The sequence below is a fragment of the Anser anser genome (assembly GCF_964211835.1).
Source record: "Anser anser genome assembly, chromosome: 26".
In the NCBI taxonomy this organism is placed as follows: domain Eukaryota; kingdom Metazoa; phylum Chordata; class Aves; order Anseriformes; family Anatidae; genus Anser; species Anser anser.
In genome coordinates, this window is record NC_139747.1 from 2340260 (window position 1) to 2354277 (window position 14018).

The 14018-nt window shown below is 66.8% G+C and overlaps 2 protein-coding genes across 3 annotated transcripts; both read left to right on the forward strand.

Moving 5' to 3' along the window:
* Positions 1-486: 486 nt before the first annotated feature.
* POLR3D (RNA polymerase III subunit D) lies at positions 487-4686 on the forward strand. 2 transcript variants are annotated; one of them, XM_083811683.1, is made up of 9 exons: positions 487-635; positions 1195-1368; positions 2698-2741; positions 2897-3048; positions 3139-3266; positions 3356-3521; positions 3637-3890; positions 4008-4160; positions 4253-4686. In XM_083811683.1, the coding sequence occupies exons 1-9, from the start codon at positions 549-551 to the stop codon at positions 4373-4375; spliced, it is 1281 nt and encodes a 426-aa protein (XP_083667809.1). In that variant the 5' UTR covers positions 487-548; the 3' UTR covers positions 4376-4686. The 2 variants fall into 2 exon arrangements, with proteins under 2 accessions (XP_083667809.1, XP_083667810.1); XM_083811684.1 differs by having other exon boundaries at positions 3142-3266.
* A 1010-nt stretch (positions 4687-5696) lies between these two features.
* Positions 5697-13014, forward strand: PIWIL2 (piwi like RNA-mediated gene silencing 2). The gene is made up of 21 exons (XM_083811621.1): positions 5697-6038; positions 6119-6224; positions 6392-6529; positions 6632-6742; positions 6987-7104; positions 7248-7372; positions 7451-7531; positions 7978-8091; positions 8224-8412; positions 8572-8656; positions 8735-8821; positions 8912-9052; positions 9140-9253; positions 9617-9805; positions 9919-10020; positions 10131-10250; positions 10598-10680; positions 10976-11081; positions 11837-12090; positions 12184-12291; positions 12772-13014. Exons 1-21 carry the CDS (start codon positions 5759-5761, stop codon positions 12926-12928), a joined length of 2808 nt encoding a protein of 935 aa, XP_083667747.1. The 5' UTR covers positions 5697-5758; the 3' UTR covers positions 12929-13014.
* Positions 13015-14018: the final 1004 nt, after the last annotated feature.

Below are 14018 nucleotides of genomic sequence, written 5' to 3' on the forward strand. Positions count from 1 at the left end.
ACGCCCCCCCCCCAGCACCATAGAGCCAGCTCCAAGCTGGGGAGCACCCCTGTTTTTTTTTTTTTTTTGGGGGGGGGCTGCGCCCACCCGGGACACGCGTGGTCCCCGAAAGGCGTGGGTGCGAGGCGCAGCGCTGCGGGGGGGGTTCATTTGTGGTGTGGGGAGCGGCTTTTTTGGGGGGGCGGCGAGGTGCGGGGTGGGGGGCGAGCACCCTTGGGGGGGGGTCTGCAGCCCCCCCATAGCCCCCCAGCACCCTCCGTGTGTGGGGACCCAGCTGGGTGCCCCCTCCGGGGTGGGGGGGCACGCCTGGCTCCCTGCTGCTCCTGGGGGGCAGTGGGAGGCCTGGGGGGCGGTGGTGAAACGGGGGGGGGGGCAGCGACCCCCGCCCCAATCCCCCCCCCCCCCCTTCCCCATCACTGCCTCCTATGAGCCCAAAGGCCGGGCACTGCCCGCCACCAAGATGGCGCCGCCGCCTTCAGCCCGGAGCCGGGCAGCGCCAGGCACAAAGATGGCGGCTCCCCTAGCGGCCGGCCGCGGCCGTAACAAAGATGGCGGCGGCGGCTTCCCGCCGGCTACGCCGGGCGGCGCGACGCGCAGGCGCAGTAGGGGGGGCGCGCCGGCGGTGCCCGGGCTGGGTAAGGGCCGGCGTGGCGGGGGGGGGGGTTTGGGGTACGGGGGGGGGCGGGGAGGGGGCAGGATGGGGCCTTTTGGGGGGCTCAGCACCCCCTGGGGGGGGCGATGGGCCCGTTTGGGGTGCGGGGGGGGGGTTGGGGAACGTGGAGGGGGGGGAATGGGTGCGTTTGGGGGGTTTCGGGGCACCCTGGGGTGGGGGGGGGTGTTTTGGGGGGGGCTGGGGGGGCTGTTTGGGGTGGGGGGTACAGGGGGCGTGTGTAGGGGTGTATGGGGGGGAGGTGCACGGGGTCCCTGGTTTGGGGTGGGCAGCTTAGGGTGTGGGGCTGAGCACCCTGGGGTGGGGGTGAAGGGGGGGGCTTGGGGGGGGTGAGCACCTTGGGGTTTGGGGTACGGGGGGGGCTGAGCACCTTGGGGCGCAAGGTTCCCTGTTTAGGGGGGCTTGGGGGGGCTGAGCACCCTGGGCTGGGGGTGCAGGGGGTCTCTGATTGGGGTGTGTTTATGGGGTGCGGGGGGTCCCCAGCAGGGGCTCCGCGCGCTCACCCCGTCCGTCCCCCCTCGCAGGCACGGCCGAGGATGGCGGAGGGCAGCTCGGGCGACGCGGGGGCTCCGGGCAGCCTGCGGCCGGGGCTCCCGGGGGCACGGGGGCTGCTGGGGAGGCGCCCGGCCCCCCCCCTCGGCCCCGGCCGCCTGCCCTCCATCCACTCCCGGGACCTCACCCTGGGAGGCGTGAAGAAGGCAAGTGCCAGGGAGGGGCGAGCCGGTTCCCCAAAACCATTTATTATTTTTTTTTTGGGGGGGGGGGGACACCCCCCGGGGGCAGCAGCGTGGGCATTTTGGGGTGTGGGCGCCCCGGCGTGGGTGGCTCTGGCGGAGCTGGTCGGTGCGGGACGCGTGTGCCAGCCCCTGCGCGTGGCGCTGGCGATGCAGCCCGACCGGTCCTGCCCCGGCGTCCCGCTCCCGGGCACGGGGACACGGGGATGGGGATGGGGATGGGGACGGGGCGTCTCCAGGGGTGCAGGGCGGTTTGGGGACCTTCTGGGGACGGGGCACCCCCAGGGACACACGGGAGTTTGGGGACCTTTTGGGGATGGGGAACCCCCGGGGGCGCACGGTGGTTTGGGGACTTTTTGGGGACAGGGCACCCCCAGGGACATGTGGAAGTTTGGGGACTTTTTGGAGACAGATAGCCCCCGGGGGTGCACAGTGGTTTGGGGACCTTTTGGGGACGGGACACCCCTGGGGGCACACAGAGGTTTGGGGACCTTTTGGGGACGGGGCACCCCTGGGGGTGCACGGTGTTTTGGGGACCTTTTGGGGACGGGACACCCCCAGGGACACACAAGTTTGGGGACTTTTTGGAGACAGATAGCCCCCGGGGGTGCACAGTGGTTTGGGGACCTTTTGGGGACGGGACACCCCCAAGGGTGCATGGTGGTTTGGGGACCTTTTGGGGATGGGGCACCCCTGGGGGGCACAGCGATTTGGGGACCTTTTGGGGACAGAGCACCCCTGGGGGGCATGGTGATTTGGGGACCTTTTGGGGACAGGGTACCCCCAGAGGTGCACGGTTGCTCGGGGACCTTTTGGGGACAGGGCACCCCTGGGGGCGCACAGAGGTTTGGAGACCTTTTGGGGACCTTTTGGGGACGGGGTACCCCTGGGGGCACACAGCAGTTTGGGGGCCTTTTGGGGACCTTTTGGGGATGTGGCAAGGGTGGGGCACCCCTGGAGGTGCACAGCAGTTTGGGGGCCTTTTGGGGATCTTTTGGGGACCTTCTGGGGACAGGGCACCCCTGGGGGCGCACAGAGGTTTGGGGACCTTTTGGGCACCTTTTGGGGACGTGGTGGGGACGGGACGCCACCGGCGGTGCACAGCAGTTTGGGGACCTTTTGGGGACTTTTTGGGGGCGCATTGAGGAGGGGGCTCCCCCAGGGGTGCACGGTGATTTGGGGACCTTTTGGGGACGCGTCGAGAGCCGCGGGCTCGCCCTGCAGCCCCGCCGCCTGCGCGGTTTCTGCGGCTTATCTCGGCTCCCGCCTCGACTTGCCCGCTCTCGCCCGCAGAAAACCTTCACCCCCAACATAATCAGCAGGAAGATCAAGGAAGAGTAAGTGGCATCGTAAGCGTTTCCCTGCCTTACCCGGCCCCGTTCGCCCCGGGGCCCACGCTCTGCGGGGTCTCGGCGTGCCGAACGTGCCCGAGAGGGCGCTGCGGTGCTGAGGGGGGGGGGGCACGGGGTAAAGCTGCCTCCCCCCTGCCCAGGCCCAGGGAGGATGTCGCCGTCAAGAAGGAGAAGAAGGAGCGGGACCGGGACCGGCAGCGCGATGGGCACGGCCGGGGCCGGGGCCGGCCCGAGGTCATCCAGTCCCACTCCATCTTCGAGCAGGGCCCCGCCGAAATGATGAAGAAGAAAGGTGGCGGGAGCTGGGGTTTCCCTGGGGAGGGGTTTTGGGGGGGGTCCCAGCCGGCGTGGGGTGAGCCCCAGGTGGTCCCCCGCTCCCCAGCAGGCTCCTGGGACAAGACGGTGGACGTGTCGGACTTCGGCCCTTCGCACATCATCAACATCAAGAAGGAGAAGAGGGAGACGGACGAGGAGACAAAGCAGATCCTGCGCATGCTGCAGAAGGACGACGTGAGCGGGGTTTTTTTTGGGGGGGGACGGGACATCCCCCGAGGTGCCAGGGCTGGCGCTGAGCGCCGTCCCCTCTGCCGACCCCGCAGTTCCTGGACGACCCGGGGCTGAAGAACGACATCCGCAACAAGCCGGTGCAGCTGCCGCTCGCCCACTCGGGCTGGCTCTTCAAGGAGGAGGCGGCGGAGGAGCAGGAGGACGCGCAGCCCTGGCTGCCCAAGGAGGACAAGACGGAGCCGGACCCGCCAGTGAAAGGTGCGTGGGGAACCCCGCAGGCGCATCCAGGGGGTCCCCGTGGGTGCGGCCGGGAGGGGACGGGGACGCCACCCTGCTCCCCGCGCCCACCCTGCGCCTCTCGCCCCGGCGGCAGTGAAGGAAGAGCCGTGCGACGAGGACCCCCTGCCCGCCACCAAACCGGCGCGGGGCCCCCCCGGCTTCCCGCGGGACATCCCGGTGGCCGAGCTGCTGCAGCGGCTGAGCCTGGCGGCCGAGGACGAGCTGCTGTTCCTGCAGCTCCCCGACACGCTGCCCGGGCAGCCGCCCACGCAGGACACCAAGCCCGTCAAGACGGAGCTGCAGACCGAGGAAGGGCAGGTGGTGGTGGTGAAGCAGGAGAAGAGCCAGGTAATAGGGGCGCGGGGCGGGGTTTGGGGGTTTTTGAGGTTTTTTTTTTTTTTTTTGGGGTGGTTTCGGGGGTGCGGGACGAGGCGGCAGCGTGGCGATGGCATCCCTCGGCGGCAGGAGGCGAGGCAGGCGGAGAACACGTGCACCCTGGCCGACCTCCCCGAGGGGCAGGTGGGGAAGCTGCTGGTCCGCAAGTCGGGGAAGGTGCAGCTGGTGCTGGGCAAGGTGACCCTGGACGTGACCATGGGGACCCCCTGCTCCTTCCTGCAGGTATTGCTGGGGGGGGGCCACCTTTTCCCACCCCAATCCTAAAATTTCGTGGCCGCCCCCCTGCTGAGCGGGTGCTTCTCCCTCCCGGCCAGGAGCTGGTGTCGGTCGGCATCGGGGACAGCCGCACGGGCGAGATGATCGTCCTGGGCCACGTGAAGCACAAGCTGGTCTGCTCCCCGGACTTCGAGGCCCTGCTGGAGCACCGCCACCGGTAGCCCCATGGTGGGGGGGGGCGGCGACTGAGCCAAGGGTGCCCCCCCCCCCCCACCCCGGTCCAGCGGTGCCCCCCCTGCGGGCTGCGGAGAGGGGTCTGCGGCAGCCGGATCCGACCTCGGTGCTGTGCGCCCTGCGGGGGAGCAGCTGCGGGGCTGGGGGCTGCAGCTCTGCGCCTCCCCCCCCTCAAAAAGAACGGGGGTTGTGGGGTGGGGGATTTGGGGTCGTCCCCCCCCCGGGCTCTGCGTGCGCCCTGGGGGCAGCGGGACGCTCGTGTGTGGGGAGAAACGCAATAAAAACGGCTTTCCTCCTGTGGGGGGGTCCTCGGCGTGGTCCCCCCGACCCCGGCCCCCTCCTCAGCCCCCCGCTCACCCCGTCTGGCCCTGGGGGGGGTGCGCTGGGGGCAGCCCCTGCCTGCCGGGGGGGGCACGGCCGGGGGCAGCACCGCGGCGTGGAGCTGGGGAGTCCCCTGCAGCTGCCCCTGTAATCGGCCTGTTATTGCCCCCTGCCCCCTGCAACTGCCCCCTGCCCCCTGTAATTGCCCTTTGCATTTGCCCCCCGCCGTATGTAATTGCCCCCTGTAATTGCCCCCCGCCACATGTAATTGTCTGGTGTAGTTGCCCCCTGCCCCGTGTAATTGCCCCCTGGAGTTGCCCTCAGCCCCCTGCAATTGCCCCCTGCCCTCTGTAGTTACCTTTTGCGGTTGCCCCCTGCAACTGCCCCCCTGCCCCCTGTAGTTGCCCTTTGCAATTGCCCCCCTGGAATTGCCCCCAGCCCCCTCCAATTGCCCCCTGCCCTGTACAATTGCCCCTTGGCATCACCCAGTGTAACTGCCCCCTGCCCTTTATAGTTGCCCCATGGAATTGCCCCCTGCCCTGTTCAACTGCCCGCTGCAATTGCACCGCGTAACTGCCCCCAGCCCCTTGCAGTTGCCCCCTGGAGTTGCCCCCTACCCCTTGAACTTGCCCCCCCAGGTGCCCCCATGTAATTGCCCCCTGCCCTTTCGAATTACCCCCTGTACTTGCCCCCTGCCCCATGTAATTGCCCCCAGCCCCCTGTACTTGCCACCTGCCCCATGTAATTGCCCCCCTCCCTCTGTAATTGCCCCCCTCTCCCCGTACTTGCCCCCCCAATTGCCCCCCACCCCTGGCCCCGCCCCCTCGGTGCTGAAGCCCCGCCCCCTTTCCCCCCCTCCCCCGGGGCTCTCCAAGGGCGTGGCGATCCCGCGCCGGCGCGCCGGCCGCGGACCAATCGCCGGGCGGCTCGGCGGGGCGCGGCGGGTGGAAGTGGCCAATGAGGAGCGGGCGTGGGGCGCGCGCGCGCGCCGGGGGCTGAGCCGGGAGCGGAGCCGCGTGCGGGGCGGCCTCGCCCGGGGCGGCCTCGCCATGGAGCCCCCGCCGCCTTTCCGCCTCCCCCGCCGCCCCCCCGCCGCCCCCCCCGGCCGCATGAGGGGGACGCCGGCCCTCGTCCCGCCCTGGCCTCGGGGACAGCCGGGCCTCGGCAGCCCCCAAAGCCCCCGGAGCCTCCCCGGCGAGCCTCCCGTTACGCCGGCCTCCGCGGTGCCGGAGCCCGCTCCCTCGCCGGAGTCGCTCTCTTCGCTGTTTTGGAGCCTGGGTTTCAGCACGCAGCCCTGCCCCTCGCTGGAACCGGGGGACTGGCCCCTCGGTAGGTCGCCGTGCCTTGATGGGCGGCGGTGGAGGCCTGTCCGGCCTCCATGAGCCCACCGGCCTCGTTCCTCCCCGCAGGCCGCGGTGCTGCCAGCACGGCGAGGGCTGCGGAGGACGCCCCGGTGCTGCCCCGTCCCGTGGTGGGTGCCGGTGAGGGGGAGCCGGCGTTGCCCACGCGTGGCCGGTGAGTCGGGAGGCCCGGGTGTTCGGCCTCCAAATTCAGTGTGATACGGGCCTGGAGGGTGGGGAGGACGTGGGGACTGCAGAGGGGGCGTATATCAAATATGTCAAATGGGGGGGCTGTGGCAGTGCCCACCAGCCTCTCCCCACCCTCCTGGGGGGGTGTCACAGGATCCTTTACCGAGGCAGAGGGGACGCGCCGCCCGCCGCCCCCCCTGGCAGAGCCGCCGTGCTGCCCCTCACCAAGCCCGGCCTGCGCCCACCCGGCCCCTCGTCCTCCCCGGAGCCCCCCCCGGCCACCAGCAGACAGTAAGTGACTAGTGTGGAGCCCCCCACCCCGGGGGCTGCATGCGGGCGGCAGCCTCCCCCTGGGCCTTGCTCGCCCGCCTGCCTCCGCGCCCTCTCTCCTAGAGCACCCGGAGCGAAGCCGGCGGCGAGGGGGGCGGCGGTGCCCGTGGGGCTGAACTCGGTGCGGATCCACTGCCAGAACGAGGCCGTGTACCAGTACCACGTTACCTTCAGGTAGCAGCGCCCAGGGTGGGGGTAATTACGCCACGCTTAATTAGCAGCCCCGGGGCTGCCTGGCTATCCCCACCGCTAGATGGAGCGGCTGGCGCGGCCACGGAGCACCACGGGGGGGTTGGCTCTGGTTTTCCTCCCCTCGGCGGGTTCCCAAAGCCCTGGCTTGGGGGCAGGGGATGGGGGAAGAGGCCAGGGATGGCGAGCGGAGGCCGGGCGGTGCAGCGCTGCCTCCCCGTGTCCGCAGCCCCGAGGTGGAGTGCAGGAGCACGCGCTTCGCCATGCTGAAGGAGCAGCGCTCGGTGACCGGAGATGTGACTGCCTTCGATGGCTCTATCCTCTACCTGCCCATCCTGCTGCCCCAGGTACGTTACTGGGGCTGTTACGTGCCAGGGGAGGTTGTTTTCCCCCAAATCGGAGGCTCGGGGATGTCCCCAGCTTCCAGCCCGCTTGCTGGGTCGCCGAGCACCCCTCCTGTCCCCCTCTAAGGCGTCCTCTCACCCCGCAGTCGGTCAGCCTGAAGGCTCGGAGGAGGGCGGACGGGGAGGAGGTCAGCATTGCCATCCAGATCACCAAGGTCCTGGAGCCCAGCTCCGACCTCTGCATCCCCTTCTACAACGTGGTGTTCCGCAGGTGAGGGCAGGTGGCCGCGCTCCTCGAGCCCCCAGCCAGCCCTCGGGGCCCAAAACTGTCTCATTTTTCCCTTTTTAGGGTGATGAGGGTCTTGGACATGAAGCTGATCGGGAGAAACTTCTTTGACCCTTCTCAGGCCAGCATGTTACAGCATTACAGGTGGGTGCTGGCCGCGGTTTTTTTTGGGTTTTTGTGCTGATTTGGGGACATCCCTGTCCCTGCAGAGAAATACCACCCTGGACACGGCGCCGAGGGCTCCTAAGGAGCCTCCTTGGGTCGTGGCTGTGCCAGGCATGGGGAATTTCTCTTTGGGGTCTCACACCCGTCCATATGGCCCTGCAGACAGCTCTGCTGCGGCAGCACGTGGCTGGGAAGTTGGGTGCCTTTGCAGGGCAGCTCTGTCCCTGCTCTCGGCCAGCTCTGGCGAGCGTGACCTCAGAGCGCCGATTTTGTGCAGCGCGGTTCAGGGGTTATTAGCTGAGAGCTGGCAGCCAGCTGGGAAACAATTTGTGCGTGTGTTTGAGCGCTCTTTGGCTGGCAGGATGGCCTCTGGCTCCGCTCCGGGTGTAACCTGGGCGCTGTCGTGCTGCTTCCCCTTGGCGCAGGCTGCAGATCTGGCCGGGGTACTCGGTCAGCATCCGCAGGAGGGACGGCGGGCTCTTCCTCCAGGTGGACACTGTCCACAAGGTGATCCGGAGCGACTCCGTCCTGGCTTCCATGTAAGAGGGGAAAACCTGGAGGGGTTGGGGGGTGGAAAAAAAACACTTTCCAGGAGCCGCGTGCCCACGGTTGGCTCCCCGTGGTTCATTTCCGAGCGCGTGGCACGAGGTTCCCGCTCGTCCCCGCCGCAGGCACGCCATCTACCAGCAGAACGCCGCCGGCTTCCAGGACGAGTGCACCAAGCAGCTGGTGGGCAGCGTGGTCATCACCCGCTACAACAACCGCACCTACCGCGTCGACGACATCGACTGGGACAAGACCCCCAGGGACAGCTTCACCCTGGCCAGCGGCGAGGAGATCACCTTCGTGGACTACTACAGGTGGGGAGCCTCGGGAGACGCCGCCTTGGTGGCGACGGGAAGGGTTTGGGATGTGGTTGCCCCACGGCACGGCTTTGCCTCGGGTTGATGAGCTGCGTGCGTTGGTGCAGCAGCGAGGAACCTTTTTTTTTTCTGTTTTTTTTTTTTTTTTTTGTCTAGCAAAACGTACGGGATCACAGTGAGGGAGCTGGACCAGCCGCTGCTCATTCACAGGCCCAAGGAGAAGAAGATGCCGGGGAGGAGGGTGAGCCAGGCGCGGGGATTTGGGCAGGGAGATGGGAACGTGCCCCGTGCCCGCGGCACAGCCTGGCCTCTCCCGCAGCCCCAGGTGGAGATGATCCTGCTGGTGCCGGAGCTCACCTTCCTGACCGGCGTCACGGAGATCAGGAAGGACAGCCGGATGCTGAAGGTCGGCCTCGGGGAAGGGGAATCGGACCCCGAGCTTACACGGGGCGGGGGGCGCAGCGCCATGACCCCCTCCCCACCTCGCTGCCTGCAGGACGTGATGCGCGAGATGCTGCAGAGCCCCCAGCAGCACTACGAGTGCCTCTGCAGCCTCCTGCGCAGGATCCGGGAGAGCCAGGAGGCCTCGCACGAGCTCATGCGCTGGGGCCTGGTCCTGGGCCAGGACATCCACAGGGTAAGGGCTTCCCCGCGGCCAGGGCGAGCGGCACGGCGCCGGGCGGCCCCCCCCGGAGCTGCTCCCCTTGTCTCCTGCTCCCTCCAGACCCAGGGACGGATCCTGCCCACGGAGAGGATCAACCTGCGGCACAGCTCCTTCTTCCCCTCCGAGGACCTGAACTGGAGCAAGGAGGTGTCGCGGGAGGCCTCCATCTCCACGGTGAGCGCGCGCCCGCTCCGTGGAACAACCTGCCTTTGTCTGGGAGCTGGGATGGGTCCTCTCGGCGCTGGCACCCCGCTGCTCCCTGCCTGTCTGGACACGGCGCCGCGTTCCAGCTGAAAGCCTTGGCTTGTTTTCCTTGGCTTTGCCTCCTGGCCTCTTTTTTTTTTTTCTGGAGGAGGTTGGACGGGGCGGCTGCTCTCCCTCCTCCTCGGCTGCGGGAGCTGCGCGGCGTGGTGTGCCCCTGGGGTTCCTCCGGGGATGCTCTCCCCCTCCCCAAATTCCCCCCTGTGCCCTCGTGGGAGAGGCAGGGCCGTGTTTCGGGAGCCGTGCCCCTGAGGCTGTCCCGGCCTCCCCCTTTAGATCTCCATGAACTACTGGCTGCTCGTCTACCCGCGGCGCCTGCAGGACCTCATGAAGGACCTGGTGGCCGCCATGAAGAGCGTGTGCAGCCCCATCGGCATGCACGTCAACGCCCCGGCCCTGGTGGAGCTGAAGGACGACCGCATCGAGACCTACGTCAAGACGATCCGCAGCGTTTTGGGCAGCGAGGTTGGGATCTGGGGGTCAGCAGGGGCTGGGGGGGGGTGCCCCGGGGAGGTCCCTGCCGGCAGCTCCGGTGCTCGGGGTGCTCAGGGTGCTCCCCGCGCTGTGCCCCGGTGCAGGACAAGGTGCAGCTGCTGCTCTGCATCACCACCAAGAGCAAGGAGGATTTGTACAGCGCCATCAAGAAGCTGTGCTGCGTGCAGTCCCCGGTGCCCTCGCAGGTGGGTGCAGGAGGAAGCAGCCCCAGCCCGGGGACAGCTCCTCCAGCCTCACCTTTTGTCTCTTTTTTTTTTTTTTCCCTTTTTTCCTCCTTTTCCTCCTGTTTTTGCAGGTCATCAACGTGCAGTCCCTGATGGGCCAGTCCAGCAAGATGAGGAGCATCGTCCAGAAGGTGCTGCTGCAGATCAACTGCAAGCTGGGCGGCGAGCTCTGGGGGGTCGACGTCCCCCTGGTAAGGCGCATGGCGGTGCCACGGGACCCTTTGTGTGTGCGTGGGGAGCATGCGGGCAGCAGGGCGTGCGTGCGGGTTGTGTTTCGCCTGCCCGGCACGTGTGTGCACAGCTGCTTGCTCCTTCCCTGGAGCGAAAAGGGGCGTTCAGTCCCTCCCCGATGCCTTCCCGTAGGGTGAGGGGATGGGATTCCCTTGGGGGACGTGGATAAACCATGCACGAAGCAGGGCCGGCGTCTTCATTTTGTGCGTGCAGCACCTCTGGCAGCTGGGGGAGGGCTCAGGCAGACGCCAGAAGCGGGGCGCAGTGCTCGCACCCGACCTTTTTTTGTTTTTTTCCCCCTCCCCAGAAGCAGCTGATGGTCATCGGGATGGACGTCAGCCATGGCAGGGGGATGCGCTCCGTCATCGGCTTCGTCGCCAGCGTCAACCAGTACGCGGTGTGCGGGGAGGGGGGGGGGTTCCCGGCGCCTCAGCCCTCCCTGCCTGCACCCATATCACCCCCTCGCCTTCCTTGGGGGGGGGGGAAAGCAGCGCCTCCCCCCAGCGCTGCGCTCAGCGCGGGCTGCCAGCGTGCTGGCGCTGGGCGTGCTGGCCCTTGGCACCGGCTCGGGCTGGGGAAAAGGCTCCGTGCCCCCGTGCCAGGCTGGCTGGCGGCTTGCACAACCGCCCCGGGCTTTGGCTCGCTGACACCCGCGTGTCCCCCCCCCACTCCTCCCCACCCACAGGGTCCTGACCAAGTGGTACTCGAGGGTGGTCTTCCAGATGCCCCAGCAGGAGATCGCCGACAGCCTGCGGCTCTGCCTGTCCGATGCCCTGCAGCACTTCCACGAGGTGAGGGCGAAACCGGGGCCGGCTCGCCAAAAAGCCGAAATGCCCCCAAAAACCCCCTCGGCCTGGGTTCGTGCGAGCGAGCGAACGGCCTCGGGGCAGCCTTTGGACTGGAGGCGACGTCTGCGGCGAGCCCCGCGTGCCGCCGGAGGCTCGCCTTATCTCAGGAACGTGCGGACCTGCCCGCGGGATTGCTTTGCACCGGGGCAAGCGCCACGTTAGTGCTTCGGCGCTACGCCGCCGAGCCCCGTCCTGGTCCCCCAGCGGGAGCAAATCGCAGGATCCGAGCAGCACCAGGGGCTGCGCGATGGTGCGGGGGGCGTTTGGCAGCCGGGCTCTGCCAGCTCTTGGTGTTTCCTACCCCTGTGCAAGTGGTAGAGGAAAAACCCCAAAACTGAGTTTGCTGCCCGTGGGCAGTAGTGGTGCAGAAGCTGCTGCTCTCTGCCCTGCTAACCTTTCCGAAATCTGCCTTGAAATGGGGAAATCTGCTCGGAAATGGGGGAAATCTGCTCGGAAATGGGGGAAATCTGCTCGGAAATGGGGGAAATCTGCTCGGAAATGGGGTTGCCGAGGCCAAACACATCTGGTGCTCCACCCCCAGGTCGAGGGCAATGGGTTGAACTGGCAGGGTGGCAGAAATTCGTCCTCCTGGGGACTGGGTGGGCATCGAGCACCCAGCCCCTGGCCAGGTTTTCTCCTGCCTCTGCTCCACTCGGTGCTGGGGGCGATGCGGTGACCCCTGCGCCCCCCTCCCGCAGATGAACCACTGCCTGCCCAAAAAGATCGTGGTGTACCGGGACGGCGTGTCCGACGGGCAGCTGGACACGGTGGTCAAGTACGAGATCCCGCAGCTGCAGAAATGCTTCGACACCTTCGAGAGCTACCGGCCCAGCGTGGTGGTGGTGGTGGTGCAGAAGCAGATCAGCACCAACTTCTACACCGACACCTCGGAGAGGCTGGCGTGCCCCCCGGCGGGGACGGTCGTCGACCACACCATCACCAGCACGGACTGGTGAGTACTGGGAGGGCCGCGCCGGGCGTTTTGGGGCGGCTCTGCCTCGCGCAGACCTTTTTTTTTTCTTTTTCTCTTTTTCCTCTCTTGCAGGCAGGATTTCTACCTGGTGGCTCACCACGCCCGCCAGGGCTGCAGCATCCCCACGCGCTACGTCTGCGTGCTGAACACGGCCAACCTCAGCGCCGAGCACCTGCAGAGGTAAGGGCGGCCTTCCCGCAGCCAAAACCGGGGATTTTTGGTGGAAAAAAAATCCCGCGGGAAGGCAGCGAGGGCCTGGCTGGGTCTGCTCCTGACGCCGTTCGGTGCGATGGGCAGCGAGGGGGCGAGGAGGAGGGTCGCAGCCGTCCCGCCTCATCTCCGGGCGAGAAATAAGTTATAAAAGGGGGGATAAAATCCTGCCTGGCCTGGCCGGGGTGACGCTGGGAGGGAGCTGCCGTGGTTTCAGAAGTGGCCCAAGCAGCAGCCGTGTAATTAACGCAATCAGGAGCTGGCAGAGCCTTGACCTCGCGCCCGTGCGCTCGGGGGAAACGGCCCGGAGCGCCCATGCGGCACGGCTGGCGTCGCCGCTCCTGCCTCCCACGCGCGGCTGGTTTTGGGGAAAAGGGGGGGGAAAAAAATAAAAATAAAATAAAAAAAATAAATAAACGGGCACCGACGCGTCCTCCTTGCCGTCCCCAGGCTGACCTTCAAGCTGTGCCACCTCTACTGGAACTGGCCGGGCACCATCCGCGTGCCGGCGCCCTGCAAGTACGCGCACAGGCTGGCCTTCCTGGCGGGGCAGGTGCTGCACCACGAGCCGGCCGCCCAGCTCCGCGACACGCTCTTCTTCCTCTGAGTCCTCCCCCCCGCCCCCGGGGGGGGGCTCCGGGGGCTTTGGGGGATTGGTTTTTGGGGCGGTTTGGGGTGGTTTTTGGTTTTTTTTTGTCTTTTTTTTTTTGTAACGCGCTTCTGGTTTCGTCCCTTCCTTTTTTTTTTTGATGGTATCGGCGCTCGCAGCCGCCCTGGGGAAGCCTCTCGGTTTGGGGAGAAAAGGGGTGTTTTTGGCCACGGAGTGGCCCCGGGGTGGTTTTGCTCGGGTGCTGAGGCCCGGCTGCCTCCGGGGAGGCCCCAGCCTCCGCTCTGCCTCCAGCCTCGCTGGGGAGCACTGGGACGAGCCACCCCCCGCCCAGTTGGGCGCTGGGCACCAGTGCATCCCCGTTGCCCTTCATTTCCCTCGGCTCCTGCGCGTGCCTCCCGAGGCAGCTGCTGGGTTCCTTTTATTTTTTTCCCTTTTTTTCATTTTTTTTCCCTTTTTTTCCTTTTTTTCCTTTTTTTTCCCCTTTTCCTTCATTTTTTTCCTTTTTTTTTTTTTTGCTCCCGTTTAACAACTCCAGTTCCAGCTCGGCTGCTTAACGAGCCCCTTTTCTTATTTATTTATTTATTTTATTTATTTTATTTATCTTGTACCCTTTCGGCCGCCAGGCTCCTAGGAGAGCCCGAACCCTAAATTGGAGAGTTTCCCCTATTTCGGCCGCTCCGTTCCCGTGGCGGGAGATAAACGGGAGCCCTTTGAGCCCGGAGCTCTTGGGGACCCCCCCAGACCCCCCCCTGGATTTCAACCCCATCCTGCCTGCCCCCCCCCCCCCATTGAGCAAACAGGGGCAGGATGAGAGCAGGCGGCAGCCTCCCTCCCTCCCCCCCTCCCTCGCCGGCCTTCGTTCAGAGTTGGAAAAAAAAAGAGAAAAAAAAAAAAGAAAAAAAAGCTATTTATTTTTCCTTTTTTTTGGCTGTAATCGCAGGTTTCCCTTCGCTTCAATAAAAGCTGTTCCCGGCAGCACCTCGGTGTCGGTGTCGGGACGGGGTGGCACGGGGGGGGGGCACCTGGAGGGGGGGGGGGGGTCCCTGCCCTCCTCCTGGCCAGGGGACTTTGGGGATAAAGCCACCAC